Source organism: Panthera tigris, chromosome C1, assembly GCF_018350195.1.
Source record: "Panthera tigris isolate Pti1 chromosome C1, P.tigris_Pti1_mat1.1, whole genome shotgun sequence".
In the NCBI taxonomy this organism is placed as follows: Eukaryota; Metazoa; Chordata; class Mammalia; order Carnivora; family Felidae; genus Panthera; species Panthera tigris.
Genome location: NC_056667.1, coordinates 147,492,277 through 147,510,807, shown reverse-complemented (window position 1 = coordinate 147,510,807; position 18,531 = coordinate 147,492,277). Strand labels below are relative to the sequence as shown.

Genomic DNA, 18,531 nt, shown 5'->3' with positions numbered 1-18,531 from the left:
TATTAGTTTCAGGTATACAATATAGTGACTCAACATTTCCATACAACACCTGGTGCTCATCAGAAGTGCACTCCTTAAAAAGCCACTTATTTTGCTGTTGCATGGGTGGCTCAGTTAAGTGCCCAACTCTTTTTTTTTTTTAATTTTTAATGTTTATTTTATTTTTGAGAGACAGAGAGAGAGCACAAGCTGGAGAGGAGCAGAGAGAGAGAGAGAGACACAGAATCCAAAGCAGGCTCCAAGCAGCTCTGAGCTATCAGCCCAGAGCCTGACGTGGGGCTCAGACTCATGAGCCACCAGATCATGACCTGAGCTGAAGTTGGACAGTTAACTGACTGAGCCACCCAGGTGCCCCAAGTGTCCAACTCTTGATTTCAGCTCAGGTCATGATCTCGTGGTTTGTGAGTTTGAGCCCCGCATCAGGCTCTGAGCTGACAGTGCAGAGCCTGCTTTGGATTGTGTTTCCCTCTCTCTGTGCTCCTCCCCCACTTGCTCTTTATCAAAAATAAACATTAAAAAAAAGCCAATTTTGATAGGGCTTATATTGAATCTGTGAATTAATTTGGGGATTATTGTCATCTTAAGTTTTCCAATCCATAAGCACAGGACGTTTTTCAGTTTATTCAGGTCTTCTTCATTTCTTTTAATTTTTTTTTTTTAACGTTTATTTATTTTTGAGACAGAGAGAGACACAGCATGAACGGGGGAGGGGCAGAAAGAGAGGGAGACACAGAATCGGAAGCAGGCTCCAGGCTCTGAGCCGTCAGCCCAGAGCCCGACGCGGGGCTTGAACTCACGGACCGCGAGATCGTGACCTGAGCCGAAGTCGGACGCTTAACCGACTGAGCCACCCAGGCGCCCCTCTTGATTTCTTTTAAAAATGCTTTGTCATTTTCAGTATACAAGTCATTTTTCCTTAAGTGTATAATTCAGTGGTTTTTAGTGTATTCATAGAGTTTTATAACCATCAACAACACTGTCTATTTTCAGAACATTTTTATCCCCTCAAAAGAACCCCATTCTCTCTCCCTAGCCTCTGGCAACCACTAATCTACTTTGTCTTTATGGATTTGTCTGTTTGGGATATTTCTTGTAAGTGGAACCATACAGTAGGTGCCCTTTGTATCTGGCTTCTTCTATGTAACATAATGCTGTCAAGGTTCATCCATGTTTTGTATGTGTAAGTGCTTCAATATGTAAGGTTTCCAGTTTCTTCACCTCTTTCTCAGTACTTGTTATTACCTGTCACCTTGATTATAGCCACCCTTGTAGATGTGAAGTGGTATTAGATTGTGGTTTGGGTTTGTGTTTACCTAATTATATGGAGTATTTTTTCAAGTTCTTATTGACCATTTATGTATCTTCTTCAGAGAAATGTCTGAGAATTAAAATTGTTAAAAATATTTTTAAACTGGTTTATTTGTCTTTAAGTTGTTGAGTTGTAAGAGTTGTTTATTATGTTCTGGAGACTAGATCCTTATCAAAAATAGTTTGAAGTCTTTTGTTTTTATTTTTTTATTTTTTACGTTTATTTTTGACAGAGTGAGACAAAGCGTGAGTGGGGGAGGGGCAAAGAGAGAAGGAGACAGAATCTGAAGCAGGCTCCAGGCTCTGAGCAAGCTGTCAGCACAGAGCCTGATGCTGGGCTTGAACCCACGAACTGTGAGATTGTGACCTGAGCCAAAGTTGGGTGCTCAACCGACTGAGTCACCCAGGCGCCCCTAGTTTGAAGACTTAATGTCATGCTGTAATAAAACTAATAACCAGACACTACTATTAACATGCTATAATGAAATCCTACTGAGAAAGCATAGAAAATAGGATATCCTTAGTGAGATTTATTGTTAATGAAGAGTCAAATAACAAAAAAAAATATTAAACCATTTTGGAGTATAGTGTTATACTTTCCTTATATGGTAAATATAGCATATGAGTGTATTTAAATCTCTTGAAATCTTACGGCCTTTAAAAAGTTAACATAATGATGATTTGTGAAAATACTTAGGGTCAGATGGTTTTGTACTCCGGCCATATTATGAGAGCTATTTTTGTATTTCTAATGACTTATTGCCTTTATAATTTATTCTTTCCTCCTGAAAGTTGGTAACAGAGTGTAGCGTTGTTTGTTTGTTTGTTTTTCTGCTGATTTTTGCATCTTCATTAGTTGATTTATTATTACTCTCTCACAATAAATCTTAACAGTACCTTATCATTTAGAAGCACTTAACACTATAAAACAATAATTTCAGATTTCAACAAAGGATGTTTGAAAACAAAAGAAGCATAGTAAAAACAATAGGAATAGAATTCTATTCTGATAGATAAATAAATATGAAATTCTTATAGGATTTAATTAATGATTTGAAATAGTTTTTGAAGGATGAGTCCCAGGATTAGTAGTTACAATCATTTTAAACTTCAGTGAAATAAGTTTCAGAACTATCAGGTCAGGCCCAAGCCAAAATTGAAATATAATTTAACTTCTATAGTGGTCTCATAGTGGAATTAGGAAAATTATTATTATGAATGGAGACAAAAATGTTAACATTTTCTAGTAAATAAGGAATCTATTCTGTGTGTTTAAGATTTGGAAAGTTGGCAAATTAAACAGAATAAATTAGTAAATGGGCTAGGGCATTTATTTTTTCACATAATTCTACAGTATTTGAAAGTTTTTATAGAATTATAAAGAATTATAAAGGATCAAGAAGTTAACTTTAATCTTCTACAAGTACTACTTTAAGCTACAGTGAATTTCTTTTAGTCTTGAATTTTAAGAAAAGCAGATTCTTAAGATAGTATATTGGCATAATAGAGAATTGAAATTGAGTCTAAAGAAAAAATGTGCTAAGAGGCAAACTGATGAGTAAATGATAATGAATTTTATTCTTTACATGCATAACTCTCTTACTTGCTTTTGACTTGTGATACAATTGTTAGAACAGTTCCTAAGTCAACGCGAGTAAATAGGAATTTGTGTATTCGTCATACGGAGGAATTGTGCAGTAAAGCACATTGGGGTGTTAGAGACCAAAGTATGTGTATCTATTATGTTTGACACTTAAGTTACTTTTAAGGAATCAAGCAGTCTATGAAATTTTCTAGTGAGCCTTTTATAAATATATAATAAAGGAACTTTCTATAGACTTGAATATCTGCTGGAGTTTGATGCTTTAATCTAGGATAACTATCCTTTCTTAGGATTGTGTTAATGGAAACCAGGGTATACTAGCCAGTTGTAACTAGAAGATAACTCTTTATATTTAGTCCCATGTTTGCATAAGAAATGTCCAGACAGATTACAGGTACAAAAGATCCTTGACGTTGAGAGAGAGCTGTCTTAAGACATTTGTGAATCCACGAATTTGTGAACTCCACTATAGTATTTAATCTCTCATTCAAAAGTCATTAAGTATGACTTTTATCACATCTCGCTTCTGAGATGTGATAGTAGGCAAGCAGTAAATCTGGCCACATGACTTTCATCTGCACCTTGGCTTCAGTTTATTTTTGGGTCTCAGAAATTTTAAATTGCTGCCTGCCTTGGAGTGTGGAATTGCTGTAGATGATATAGTGGTAGAAACCTGGAATGACAAATGCTGAAGAACTCTTCTATATCATGTCAGTCCTTACACCTACATTCAAATAATTATCAATCATAGAGTCCTAATTGGGAGTGAAGTTTTTTCAAAAGGGTTCCTCTACCGTTTGCTCTTGTCTTTCCAAGAAACCATAAAGCACATGAGACATTTTTATCATTTTCTAGCTTAAAATTATCATATGAAATTGTTCAATCAGATGCTTTTTCAAACTTTATGCAGCAACTGAACATCCTTAGATTTTGAGTTTCTTCAATTCCTAGAACTACTTCCTTATGTAGATTTTCATTTGTTGCCTAAGTGAACTATCATGAACTACTGGAACATTCACTGTTTTGTTGTTGTTGTTGTTGTTGTTATACACGATTAAAGTGACACAGTCCCTTTAGTTCTGGTCTAGTTACGGTGAGCCTGTGCATGGACCTGCTGCTGGACTGGGCAGTTCAGTTGCTGCTCTTAAATTGGCCCACCACACTTTCCAATGGGAACTTGTGGGCATTTGGGGGGGGCTCCTTTCCTCAGGCCGGTCAGATGTCCTGTTACTTCCTTCCACACAGGTGTCAACCACAGGTCTGTGGAGGTTGGTGGTTTGTCCTCGCCTGCTTATACGGTGGGGTTTGTGAGACGCCTCGCCACTTTACTTTGTTGCGGAGATTGTGGGATTTGATTTTGCTCTCTCACTCTTTTTTTATGTGGAGATTCGGAGAAATTAAAAAACTATACTGCTTCTACCACCGACTTATCCAAATCCTTTTGAAAAAAATCCCTACTTGTATCTATCATCATGTTTCCCTTTTCTTTTCCTATCGTTTGTACGTCTTTGTTTTCCCTTGACCATTCTAGTCAGGAGTTGGTTTTTTTTTTTAATAGTTTTTTTAAAAAATATGTTTTTGTTGTTCTGTTCTTTCCTGAGAAACTGGCTTCTGGTTTTGTTGTTCTCTCTCTCTGGGCAGTGGAGAGGTGATGGAGTGACCAGCCTGATGAGCTGTGTTTCTTAGTTCTGGGCGACAGCTCTGTCTTGTTATGGTGCCTCCAGCCATTGCTGGCCTTGCTGCTTCAGCAGTGATCCATACAGGACACAGCTGGTAGAACGGTAGAGGTATCAAGGTCTCTCTTCCATTCGTGTACACATATCTCTGCTGTAAGTGGCCATCTTCCATCCCTCACTCTGGAACCCAGTTACCGCTATTTTCTTAGGGGCTTTTCAGAGTTTTGTTTTATATCTTTGGTTGTTATTTGTGTGTAGACTCCATCAGTTCTCAATTATGTAGCATTTTCAGGGTTGGAGAAGAGAGTACAGGAATTGTTGTCCTATTTAACTTGACATCTTATTAAGAACCACATGCCTTTTCAGAGTTACAATAAATATATCCAGATAGTTCCCATTACCCATACTAAGGGTTTACTAGCCATCAGCTGGTAAGGGTCTTTTCTTCCTGAGCAATTAAATTTAATAACACCCACTCCCAACCCCCAGTCACAAAAGGAGATATTTGTTTCTGGCTAAGCTCTGGGGATATCACTTGGTAATTGCTTCCCTGAGGGCAAAGTGATCTGATTCCATTTTTAAATGACATTAAAATTGGACACGGATAACACCCAATTTAACTTTTTCTTATCTGGGGGCATTTTGAAATAGGTTTTCTGTGTTCTCTATTATAAAAATCATAAGCATTCTAAATATTAGCACCCATATTTTTGACAGGGAAATATATATTTTTCATAATATTAAATGCTTCTATATCTTTTTCTTGTATGTTGTATAACTATCCCTTTAAATGAGATGACTTCTAATTGTAAACATGTTGTGGTACTTTTAAAAAACTGTTTAAAAACTCTTCAATTTGGTTTTGGTGAATTACATAGGAAAGAATTCCTAGGAAAGCAGTGCCGTAGTCCCTAAGAGGCAGGCGGCTGCTAGGTTGACTTGCCACACTTCCGTAGATTGTGGGCAATGAATCCAAATAGATTTAAACAGTGTATTCCTCAGGGCACAGCAAGCAGCATGAGCTTCAGGGTTTTTCTTTCCCCCCGAAGTCTTGTGAGGGCAGTTTGTGTCTGTGTCATAGCGGAGATACCCTGAGCTCACGAAACTCTTTCATCTTTTGAGGGGATTGCTAGCAAACCTAGCCCAAGAGTCATTTTATCTTTGTACCTATCACAGAACAAATCTGCCCTCTGACTGGGGGGGGACACAAATTACTGCAAAAAAGTCATCATAAGGGGTGTATAAACACCCTGAAGAATTGCCTCCCAACAAAATAAAAAGCTGATTTGGCTTTTCATGAAAACTGTGAGGTGTTGTGAAATGTAATTTTTTTCTTCTACCCACCCCCCTACCTTCACATGTCTCTGTCTAAAGTAGAACTGTCACTGGGGCACCTGGGTGGCTCAGTCGGTTAAGCGTCTGACTTCGGCTCAGGTCATGATCTCGCGGTCTGTGAGTTTGAGCCCCGCGTCAGGCTCTGTGCTGACCGCTCAGAGCCTGGAACCTGCTTCAGATTGTGTCTCCCTCTCTCTGACCCTCCCCCGTTCATGCTCTGTCTCTGTCTCAAAAATAAATAAACATTAAAAAAAATTAAAAAAAAAATAAAGTAGAACTGTCAGTTCTAAAAAGGTAAACAGCTAATAACACTAAGCCTCCTACAATTAATTACTCTCAGCTTCCAGAAGCTGAAAATGAAGGTAATTTTTAAAACTTGATAAAGTAAAAATGCAAATGAGTGAGTTTAACTTGTGTGTACAGTCTGGGACAAACAGATGAGCTTCATGATTGTGTTTCATATGAGATTGGCCAATAATATTTCCAATTTCAAAAATGTTTTACATATAAGATGGAATTTTTCCATTATTAAACTGAAGATGTTTAAAAATTGTTCTTAGGAAATTTTTTGCTTAAATACATAACCAATAACAACAAGCCTTTTCTAAGGTTGTACGGTGTATTACTATTCAGCAGTCTGAAATTCTCAAACTTTTAGAATCTAAGCTCGTTTAGAATAAACTCACCATTAGTTGCTGATTTATTTTAACCACACGATATTCTGTACTATAAATATTGGTTAAAGAATTTATAAAGAAAACCATTCCGTGCAGTCAAACAGTATGTGTGAAGATTTTGGGTTGTAATAGATAACCTCTCTATTTGCTAAAGACTTGCATAAAGGTTACCAGAGGTTCTCCCACCTAACAGAATAATTTCTTTCCAGAATCTCTAGGGCTGCGGAGTAAAGTGCTGAGAAAAATTGAAGAGCTCAGGACAGAGGCGAAAACCCTTTCTTCTGGAATTCCTGATGAATTTCTATGTCCAATAACTAGGGAGCTTATGAAAGATCCTGTCATTGCATCAGGTATGTGTGATGCTTTTGTAAGTTTGAGGGCGTGTTGTGTGCTAAATGAATAAATGATGTAGATAGTTTACAGAAGTTTGTTTAAATGTGGAAAGTTTTTTAAATCTCTGTTTTATAGCTCATAAGTTTTTTTAAGTCATTTAATCTGAAGTAAACTGTTGAACATTATATATTTCTTTTGTTTTTAAATGTTTATTTGAGAGAGTGTGTGTGAACCAGTTGGGAAGGGGCAGAGAGAGAGGGAGAGAGAGAATTGCAAGCAGACTCCACGCTGTCAGCACAGAGCCTGACATGGGACTCCAACTCATGAATGGTGAGACCATGACCTGAGCCGAAATCAGGAGTTAGATGCTCAACTCACTGAGCCACCTAGGTGCCCTGAACATTATATATTTCGTAATAAAACTGGATGGAGTAGGTTAGAACAAAAGGAATAAGCTTTACAAGCTTTACTTAAACTTGTGAAATGCGTGTTCGGTTACAAGAATGCAAGTTAAAATACTGTTTTTGAGATAGACTGTTGAGATCTCTTATGTTTATTTTGTCTACCATGAATTTAAACAACCTTACAGGAATAAGATTTAAAGATTATGAAGTTGCATCATTCCACATTAATTTCTAATCTTTGTCGATAGACATAGGCATACATACTTTATCTAGTTGTAATCAGTGAATCCATATTTTTTTTATCTTTGTGTAAAACTTTATACACTTCTAAATATTGACTTAGCCTAAATAACTTTATTCCACTGTGGCTGTATGCTACATTTTGACTCTTGCAAACACATACAAACACCAAACAGTAGAAATCTTTATTTTGTAAATATCATTGCATTGATATCTTAGTACTTATTTTTTTCTATTATTACCCATTACTTAGGGTTATTTTTATGGTATGTGTGCTCCAAAGCAGAATTAATCAATGAGAATATTTTATGAACATGAAAAAGAACAATTTTGACAGTTTTTGTTAGGATATTCAGTGGACATTTGAAAAGTGTGTGGTCTTTCCCCATTGTATGGTCTTGGCATCCTTGTTGAAGATCATTTGACCACATATGTGAGGATTTATTTCTCGGTTATTTCATTCCATTGGTCTATGTTTGTCTTAGTATAGTCAGTACCATACTATTTTGATTACTATAACTTTGTAATATGTTTTGAAATCAGGAAGTGTGAGGCCTCTGGCTTTGTTCTTTCTCAGGATTGTTTTAGCGCTTTAGAGTCCTTTGGGATTCCATGTGAATTTTAGTATGGATTTTTTTCTATTTCTGTAAAAAGTGTCATTGGGATTTTGATGGAGGTTGTGTTGCATCTATAGATGACTTTGGGTAGTATGGAATTTTAACAACATTAACTCCTCCAATCCATGAATACAGGATGCCTTTCCATTTATTTGTGTCTTCTTTACTTCTTTCCACAATGTTTTGTAGGTTGCCAGGAATTTGTGTAAAAGCTTGCCAGGAATTTGATGAGAATGGTGTTTAATCTATAGAGCAATTCAGAATCGACATTTCCAACTCATGAATATCACACAGCTCTCCATTTATTTAGGTCTTTATATTTCAGTCTATAGGTTTTGCCCACACTTTGCTAATACTGTCCTTAGGTATTTACTATTTTTATGACACTATAAATACTAGTTGTGGGGTGCTTCAGTGGCTCAGTCAATTAAGCATCTGACTCTTGATTTTCACTCAGGTCATGATCTCACAGTTCATAAGGGTAGCCCATGTTGGGCTCTGCACTGACAGTGAGGAGCCTGCCTGGGATTCTCTCTCTCCCTCTCTCTGCTCCTCTCCCATGCATGTGCACATGCACACCCTCTCTCTCTCTATCAAAGATAAATAAACTTTTAAAAAAGTAGTTTTTAAAAATTTTCAATTCCCAATTCTTCATTGCTTGGTATTCCACAGTTGATTTTGTAGACTGACTTTGTATTCTGTGACCTTGCTTAGTTTATTGGTAATAATAGCTCTTTCATAGATTTTCTTCATACGTGATCATATCATCTGCAAGTAGGGATTTGTATTTCCAATTTGTATGCCTCCTTCTGTCCCCACCCCTTTTCCTGTTTCTTGTTACACTGGCTAGGATTTGCAGTGCAATGTTGAATAGAAGTGGTAAGAGTAGATAGTCATACCTTAATCTGCTCTTGGGCGGGGGGAGGGGGGGGAGCATTCAATCTTTCGCCATTAAGTATGATGTAAGCTGCCTTCTATCAAGTTAGAGAAGTTTTCTTCTATCTCTAATTGCTGAGAATATTTAAAATGTTTATCCACTGAAATAAGATGGTTTTTCTCCTTTATCCTGTATTATGATTGATTACTGTATTCGTTTCCTGTTGCTGCCATATCAAATCATCACAAAATTAGTGGCTTAGAACAACATTTCTGTAGGTCAGAGGCCCAGTACATTCTCACAGACTAAAGTCAAGGTATTGGCATGTTCTGTTCCTTGCTGGTAGCTCTAGGGAAGAATCCATTTCTTACTCATTTAGGTTGTTGGTAGAATTCAGTACCCTGCGATTTTAGGACTGAGGCCTGTATGTTTTTGCTGGCTATAAGCTGAGGGCTGTTTCCAGCTGTGGTAGGCAGAATGTCCATGTCCTAGATCCCCAGAGCCTATGAATGTTACAAGGCCAAAAGGGTTTTGTAGATGTGATTAAGGATCTTGAGATGGAAGCGTCTCCTTGTATTATCTGGGTAGACCCAGTGTAATCACAAGGATCCTTATAAGTGAAAGAGGGAAGCAGAAGAGTTGGGCAGAGAAGGAGATGTGACAGGATAGAGGTTATTATCTGATACCAGACAATGTGCTAAGGAATTTAGGCAGCCTCTAGAAGCTAATAAAGACAAGGGAACAGATTTTCTGTCCCCTGGAGCCTTTGGAGAGAATGCCACCCTGCTGACACCTTGATTTCAACCCAGTGAAACTGATGTCATATTTCTGATTTACAGAACTGTAAGATAACAAATTGTGTTAAGCCACTAAGTTTGTAGTATTTTGTTCTAGAGGCAATAGGAAACTAATACACTGGCCTCTTGGACTGTTTCATTTCTTGGCTTGGGGCCTTTTTCCATCTTGAAACCTAGTGACAGTATCTTTCTTGTATCACATTGCATCTCTTTGACCCACCTTCCTACCTTCCTCTTTGGCTTTTAAGAACTCATGTGATATGATAATTTCCTGTCTTAAAATCAGCTTATTAGTGACCTTAATTCCTTTGCAACCTTAGTTCTCTTTTACCATGTTAACGTAACACAGTCATAGGTTCCAATTAGGATGTGGACATATTTGTGAGTCATTATTCTACTTAACACAATTAGATTCATTGATTTTTTTTTTATTGTGATGATATACATATATATATATATAAAACCATTTTAACAATTTTTGAGTGTACAATTCAGTGGTATTGAATTTGACTATTTTGGATACCTCATAGAAGTAGAATCATGGAATATTTGTCCTTTTGTGTTGACTTATTTTACTTAGTATAATGTCTTCGGGGTTCATGCACACTGTAGCATGTGTCACAATTGCTTTCCTTTTTAAAGCTGAAAAATATTTCATCGTGTGGATATACCATATTTGGTATATACATCCAGCCATGGACATTTGGGTTGTTACTCCCTTTTGGCTATTGTGAATAATGCCACTGTGAACATGAGTGTACAAATACCTGCTCAAGTCCCTGCCTTTAGTTCTTTTGGGTATATACCCAGAAGTGGAATTGTTAGGTCATATAGTAATTCTATATTTAATTTTTTGAGGAACCACCATACCATCTCCACAGGGGCGGCACTATTTTACATTCTCACCAGCAGTGCACAAGGGTTCCAAGTTTTCTACATCCTTGCCAGGACTTGTTATTTTCTGGTGTTTGTATTGTTTTATAATAGCCATCCCGATGGGTGTGAGGTGGTAGCTCATTGCGGTTTTGATTTACATTTCTCTAGTGATTAGGATGCTGACCTTCTTATGTACTTATTGACCATTTTATATGTCTTCTTTGGAGAAATGTCTATTTAAGTCCTTTGCCATTTTTCAATCTGTTTTTGTTGTTTAGTTATAGGAGTCATTTATGTATTCTGGATATCAATCCCTTATCAGATATGATTTAGAAATGTAGCTCCCATTCCACAGGTTGCCTTTTCACTTTGTTATAGGGCCCTTTGATACACAAAAGTTCTTAATTTTGATGAAGTCCAGTTTATTTTTTCTTTTACTGCATGTGTTTTTGGTGTTATATTTGGGAAATCATTACCAAATCCAATGTCTTGAAGCATTCCCCTGAGTTTTATTATCTTTTGTATATGGTCTACTTATCCTTTTGTATGCAGATACTCACTTTACCAACCCCGTTTGTTAAAGAATGGTCTTGGCACCCTTGTTGAAAACACTTGACTATGTGGGGGTTTGCTTCTCTTATATTCTACTGATCTACATAGCTGTCTTTATGCCAGTACCATACTGTTTTGATTACTGTAGCTTTGTATATAGTAACTTTTGAAATCAAGAGATGTGAGTCTTCCAACCTTTTTTTCTTCAGGATTGTTCTGGCTCTTTAGGATCTATTGCAATTCATACACAAAATGTCTTTGGGATTTTGAAAGGGATTGCAATGGGGATCACATGGACTCTGTAATTTCTTTAGGTAGTATGGGAATTTTAACCACTGTCTTCCAGTCCACGAGCACAGAATGCCTTTTTTGTTTAATTTCTTACAGCAATGTTCTGTAGTTTTCAGCATACAAGTCTTTCACCTCTTTAAGTTTATGACTAAGTATTTAATTCTTTTTGATGCTATTTGTAAATAGAATTTTCTTAATTTCATTTTTGGATTCTTTATGGTCAGTGTGTGGAACCACAGCTGATTTTTATATGTTGATTTTTGTATCCTGCAGCTTTGCTGAATTGATTTCTTAGAACTTTCTTTTGGAATCTTTAGGGTTTGAATTATCTTCTTCACTTATTGCTGGATTTGACATGCTAATATTTCCAGCATTGTTGTATCTGTGTTCTTAAGAGATATTGGAGTTTTCTTGCTTTATTATAGGAAAGTTTCTTTTAATTATAATTCCAAATCTAGCTTTTAATACATAATTTCATCAAATTAGATTTCTGAGTATTCTCTCTTCTTGGAGGTTTGCATTTTCTGTTACCTTAAAGTATACTTGTTGGCATCATTTAATATATTTTTTGTTGAATTGTATCTCATTTGTTTTAATCTTGATTCTTTTTGTTTATAGTTGCATAGTATTTTTCTTTCAATCTACTTTTAAAATAAACGTAGTGTACATCTTGATGTAACTTTATCTAAATCGAATCATAAAGTAGGTCTTTCTGGAGTTCTTAAGCTTCGGAAGCATTGTTTGATTTATCCATGTTGTTGTACAAAGCAGTAATTTGTTAACTTTTATGTGTCAATATACTATAAATTATCCATTCTGTCATTGTTACCTGACATGAATCTTTATTCATGTTTTTTGGTGAACACACATGCATTGTTATTGGGTATATTCCATAGAGTAGATATGCACAGGTTATTATCCAGAGTGGTTGAAACAGCTTTACCCCCTCCAGCAGTGTATAAGAATTATAGTTCCTCCATAGCCTTACTTCTATTTGGTATTGCCTGTGTCTTCCACATGCAGTTCTAAAAAATGACAGGTCTGTACACTTGGTCCAGTTACCCCAGTGCCAACATTTTGCAAAATGATATATCACAAGTAGAATATGAACACTGATGCAATCTACCAAGCTTATTTAGATTTCCCCAGCTCCATGTAATGTGTATTAAGTTCTGTAAGTTTATCCCTTTTGGAAGTTTGAGCATCAGCCACCAGTCAAGACAGAACAGCTCCAAACCTACACACCTTCTTTTGCCTTTTTCTAACTATATCCATCACCTGCCTGCTCTCTCCTCATTCTGTTCTCCATTTCTTTCAAAAAAAATTTTTAAACATTTATTTTTGAGAGACAGAACACGAGTTGGGGAGGCGCAGAGAGAGAGAGAGAGAGGGAAACACAGAATCTGAAGCAGGCTCCAGGCTCTGAGCTGTCAGCACAGAGCCCGACATGGGGCTTGAACCCACAAACCATGAGATCATGACCTGAGCTGAAGTTGGACACTTAACTGACTGAGCCAACCAGGCGCCCCTCTATTCTCCATTTCTAAACTTTGTCATTTCAAAAGTACCTTATGAATGGAATCATATAGTAAATAACATTTGGGGATTAGGTTTTTTCAATTAGCATTATCCAGGGAGAGTTGCCATTCATTTATTTTTAGTCTTCCTGTGTTACTTTTAGAGGTGTTCCCTGTGGAAAACATACAAAAACATACATATAGTTGAAGTTGAATTAAAATCTCAGTCTTCATCTTTAGTGGAATTGAACTGATGGCTTTATATTGTGATTGATAAATTTGGGCTAATTCCTGCCAACATATTTCCACTTGATTCTGCTTTCTTCTAGCTCGTTTCCCCCTTCTTTCCTGAATTTTTCTGAATTAATCACATCCTTTTTGATGTTTCAGAAGGCCTCTATACCTTATCTGTTAAACTAACTGCCTCAGAAGCATTCTTACAGAGTATTTTTAAAAAGCAGCATTCAGGGGCGCCTGGGTGGCTCAGTCGGTTAAATGTCCGACTTCAGCTCAGGTCACGATCTTGCGGTCCATGAGTTCGAGCCCCGCGTCAGGCTCTGGGCTGATGGCTCGGAGCCTGCTTCCGATTCTGTGTCTCCCTCACTCTCTGCCCCTCCCCCGTTCATGCTCTGTCTCTCTCTGTCTCAAAAATAAATAAATGTTAAAAAAATTTTTTTTTAAAAGCAGCATGTGATTGGTGAAAAACAAGCAATAGAGAAATATATATTTTGAAAATGTGGAGGCTTTGATATATCCATCCAGATATTTTTCTATTTATAATTTCATCCTGTGACAAAGCAATATGATACAATCTTTTAAAAAATTGCTTTCATTTACTTAATATATCCGAGAGTATTTCATGTTAGTATATTCAGAACTACCTCATTCTCAACTACAGGATGTATTTCATGGCATGACTGTGCCATAAAGTTTTCCAAGTAATTCTGTAGAAAAAATCCTTAGTCATGTAGTATATACAGGTACACTTATTTAAATGTAACTATTGGATAAAAATCTTAATATTGATAGGTACTGCCATACTTTAATTATGCTCATCTTTCATTCTTTTTAAAAATTGGCTTGCCCAATTTTTGCCCATTCAGACCTCCTGATGAATTTTAGAATCATCGTATTAAACAAAAGAAAATCTAATTGACATTATTATTAGAATTACAGAAACCTAAAATCAAACTTAATTTGGGGGTGGAGTGGGTAGTAGAAATGAAAACATTACACTAGTCAGATATTCCTGACAATGCTTTTGAACAGTAATTATACACAATTAGCTGTGTGAGTATTAAATACTTCAGAAGATATTGTTTCTTAGGTTCATTCCTTAGAAATATTCAGAGCTTGTATCTGTTTTCACTTTCTGATGTTTGTGGGATCCTAATTCTGTTCTTTGTTGTCTGAGTATTCAGTCAAGTATTACCTGTGGAATTTCAGGGCAGGAAGAGGGCATTTAGCTCCAGAGAGGTGTTGGAGAGCAACAGGGGACAGAGCAAGCTTTTTTCTTGGACAAAGACAATATAAATTCAAAGCCCAGGCCAGTTAGCTAATATTTTTCACTTGAACTTGGAAGTCAGCTATACATGTAAAAAGATGGTTCCTTTTTGTCACATTTCTAAGTATAATGTAGCAAGAAATATAAGGGCTCACTTAATCTGCTTTGTTACCAGAAATAGAAGTCTAAGAAACAAATCTTAAAAAGGTATTGTTACTTTGGTATTTTACCAGAACCTCTTCATCTGAGTATATTAAATTATGAAATAAAGTTTTGTGAGTAGAACTTATTAAATATTGCTTACCTCTTAGAACTAGCTGGTACAGTTCTTGATTTGTCAACTTGATATCCTAATTTATAGCAAAAGTCAAATGGTACCATTTGGACAAAAAATATTTTATTGAAGGTTTTAAAATTTAAGTCAGTTTTAAAAAGTAGTAAAAATAAGCAAACTTAGTTAATACTGAATATGTACATATATTCTTTTAAATATTGTCATTTGGCCCCCTGGCAACATATTTGATTTCAAATAAGCTAACTCTAATTGTAGTAAACTTCATGCATGAATTTTTCAAAGAAACCAGGAGTGTCATTAATACAAATTATAAGCTGCAAATGTTTTTAGTTATAATAATGCTTCAGCGACTTTTCATTTATGAATGAAAGGCTCTATGTATATGTGTGGGTGGGGATGTGGCCTTTGCTTTGTAGCTCTAATAATCCCTCTGCTCTGGGATGAACTTCAGAACAGTCTGAAACCTTATTAGCAATGCTATAGATCCAACCCAAATTCCTGATTTTCCTATTTATCAAGTATTTGTTACCAGTAGAAAACTCTTGGTATTATAAAATAGTGATTCATTAGAATAACCATGAAAAGCTGATATTGAACTTTAGGGTAAACTATGGCCAGTGTAACTGACTTAGTTACAGTAGGAAGCCTGTACCTCCATAGACTGAATGATTTGACATGTTACACACTACTACCACCCAAGCAGGCAAGGAAAAATTATTCACCTAAGAAAATTCAATTAAAGGTGACAAAACACCGTGTGATAACATTTTCTAACAGTGCAGATAAAATATATATTAAAAGTGGAGAGTAGAGAATATGAAAAATTGAATATGCTCACTGATTATTAACTGATGGAAAACGTATTTGAAGTTTTGAGTACTACTTACTATAAAGAACCAGGGGATGCTAATAGTATTCTTGGTCTCTTTTTAAAAGATATTAGTGTAGGGGTACCTGGATGGCTTAGTCGGTTGAGTGTCCGACTTCGTCTCAGGTCATGATCTCACGGTCCATGGGTTTGAGCCCCACAGGGGGCTCTGTGCTGACAGCTCAGAGCCTGCTTTGGATTCTGTGTCTCCTACTTTCTCTGTCCCTCCCTGGCCTGTGCATGAGTTCTCTCTCTCTCTCAAAAATAAATAAACATTAAAAAAAAAAAAATTACGTGTAAGGTAACCAAAACATCAAAAATACAAACCTCCCTAAGCATTAAAATTGGTGAAACTAGCTCCTATAGTGAAAGTTTATTTATGTGATATATAAAAAGAATGATAAGTCTTACCAATTTATTGCTCAGTAATTCTACCAGTGGATTTAACTCCTCCCTAAAGAGAAAAAAGATTTGACATAAGCTAACAAAGCATAATCTAACCTAAAAGCAAGGATTCAGAGAGGGTAGAAATAAAAGGATAGGCAAAAATGACACAGTTGCAAGTAAAAGTAAAGAAGGGTTACATACTTGTCTGCAAACATAGACCTCAGACCAAAAAACAAATTTTTAAGACACACAAAGATACCATGTGATATTGAAGATCAAAGGTCTCAGTGAAGATAACCATTATGCAGTCTCAAACAGCAACAACTTTCTTAAAGTAGAAACTACAGTGTGAGGAAAAAGCACGGTAATAGGCTTGATCGTATCTCTCAGTTGAAAATAGATCTGTGTATCAAACCCTGAATGTTCAAAATAGAAAGTACGCTTTTTAAAACAGATATGGGACATTCATAAATATTAAGCACATTTAAGCACCGAACACTATCACTACCAGAAGTAACACAAACAGCATTATCTCTCCACAATGGAACATAACTAAGAAATTAATAACAAAAGTGGGCCTCTTTCATCTGGAAGGTCAAAAACATTCTATTATCAGATTTATGTAGCCTCGTGACACATGAATTAGCTGTTAATGAACTCATAATGTTCCACATAGTAATAATATTAACATGCACATCATTTATCAGTAATAGGCCAGCGTGATGGTACTACATAAGATTGAGGTTCATTATACTCAATTTTTTTTGGTTTTGTTTTTAAGTCGGCTTCATGCCCAGCATGGAGCCTAACACAGGGCTTGAACTCACAACCCTGAGATAAAGACCTGAGTGGAGACCAAGAGTCAGATGCTTAAACAGCTGAGCCACCCAGGTACCCCCATTATACTCAGATTTTTATAAATAAAAATGGAATACGTTTTCCTGTCAAACTATTCCTACAATTCAACAGTAAGACAAACAGTCCAGTTAAAAACTAGGCAAAGGATTTGAATAGACCTTTCTTCATAAGAGATCTACAAGCGGTCAATAAGTATTAGATGTCCAATATCATCATGGAAATGAAAATCAAAACCACATTTAGATACCACTTGACACCTACGGCAAAAACTAGAACCTAACATGTGTTGGAAGCATGTGCAGAAATATTGCTGATGGAAATGTAAAATGGTACAGCTGTTGTTGAAAACCGGCACTTCCTCAAAAAGCTAAACACAGTCACCATGTCTAGCAATTGTAGATCTACATCTGAGAGAATTGAAAACATTCATACACAAAGTTTACGTGAATACTCACAGCCTTATTGATATGCCAAAACATGGAAATAACCCAAATGTCCCATCACTGAATAAATGAATAAAATGTGATATGTCCATACAATGGAATACTGATCAGCTAGAAGGACAAATACTTCTACGTGCTACATGGATGAACCTTGGACACATGCTAAGTGAAAGAAGCCAGAAACCAAAGACTACATATTGTATGATCCTATTTATAGGAAATGTCCAAAATAGGCAAATCTACAGAGACAGAAAGTAGATGAGTGGTTGCCAAGAGAGGGGAGAGTGAATGCTAAGGGGTACAGGATTTTTCTGAGTGATGAAAATGTTTCGAAGTTAGTATAATTCAAAGTTAAGCAATCATCACCACCAAGAACCATTAAATTGTATACTAAGGGTGGATTTTGTGGTGTGTAAATTATATCTCAAAAAGGCAGTAACAGTATCTACAGAAAGCATGTACCATCTCTAGGACTCTGGGGAACATAAGCAAGTTGAGGTTATCAGAACCTCACACAGGTCTCTCAGAACCAGAGTTCAGGCCTTTAAAGAAGGGGTACTACCCAACTGGTGCCTCTAAAGGGGTAGGATAGGACAAATTTGGGCATACACCTGCAAAGAAACAAGCAAAAAAATCTGGAGAGTATAACCAACTACCCCTGCCAGATGAAGGGCCATGGCCAGGCACAACACTGATAGGAGATTTCACTCTGTTTTTGTCTTCCTCTAGAAGATTCCTATTGTAAGATCTAACAAGGAGTCAACTGACAAAAGCAGAAATGTGGTTTGCATTATCCTGGCTCCAGCATGCTGAATCCCCAGTATTGTGCATGAATTTGGAGCTTAGCAACAATAGCTTAATAAGTCTAATCAGCATTTAGCAAGTTAAATCAAAGAGGAATCAATAGCCTTTCACTTGTGTGTAAATATATGTAAACAAAAAGCAGTTAAAAGGCATAACATTGTCACAACATGGGACTGAGAGGATATTATGCTAAGTGAAGTCAGACAAAGAAAGACAAATATATGATTTCAGTTGTATGTGGAATCTAAAAAGAAATAATAAAAAGCAGA

The 18,531-nt window shown here is 36.3% G+C and overlaps 1 protein-coding gene across 6 annotated transcripts in view; it reads left to right on the top strand.

Moving 5' to 3' along the window:
• The window catches only part of WDSUB1 (WD repeat, sterile alpha motif and U-box domain containing 1), a 62,660-nt gene that overhangs the window by 36,644 nt on the left and 7,485 nt on the right, over positions 1–18,531 (top strand). For all 6 annotated transcript variants that reach the window (XM_042994533.1, XM_042994534.1, XM_042994535.1 and 3 more), the window contains one exon: positions 6,809–6,949. In XM_042994533.1, the coding sequence (XP_042850467.1) occupies positions 6,809–6,949 (141 nt within the window). The remainder of the gene's footprint in view (positions 1–6,808; positions 6,950–18,531) is intronic.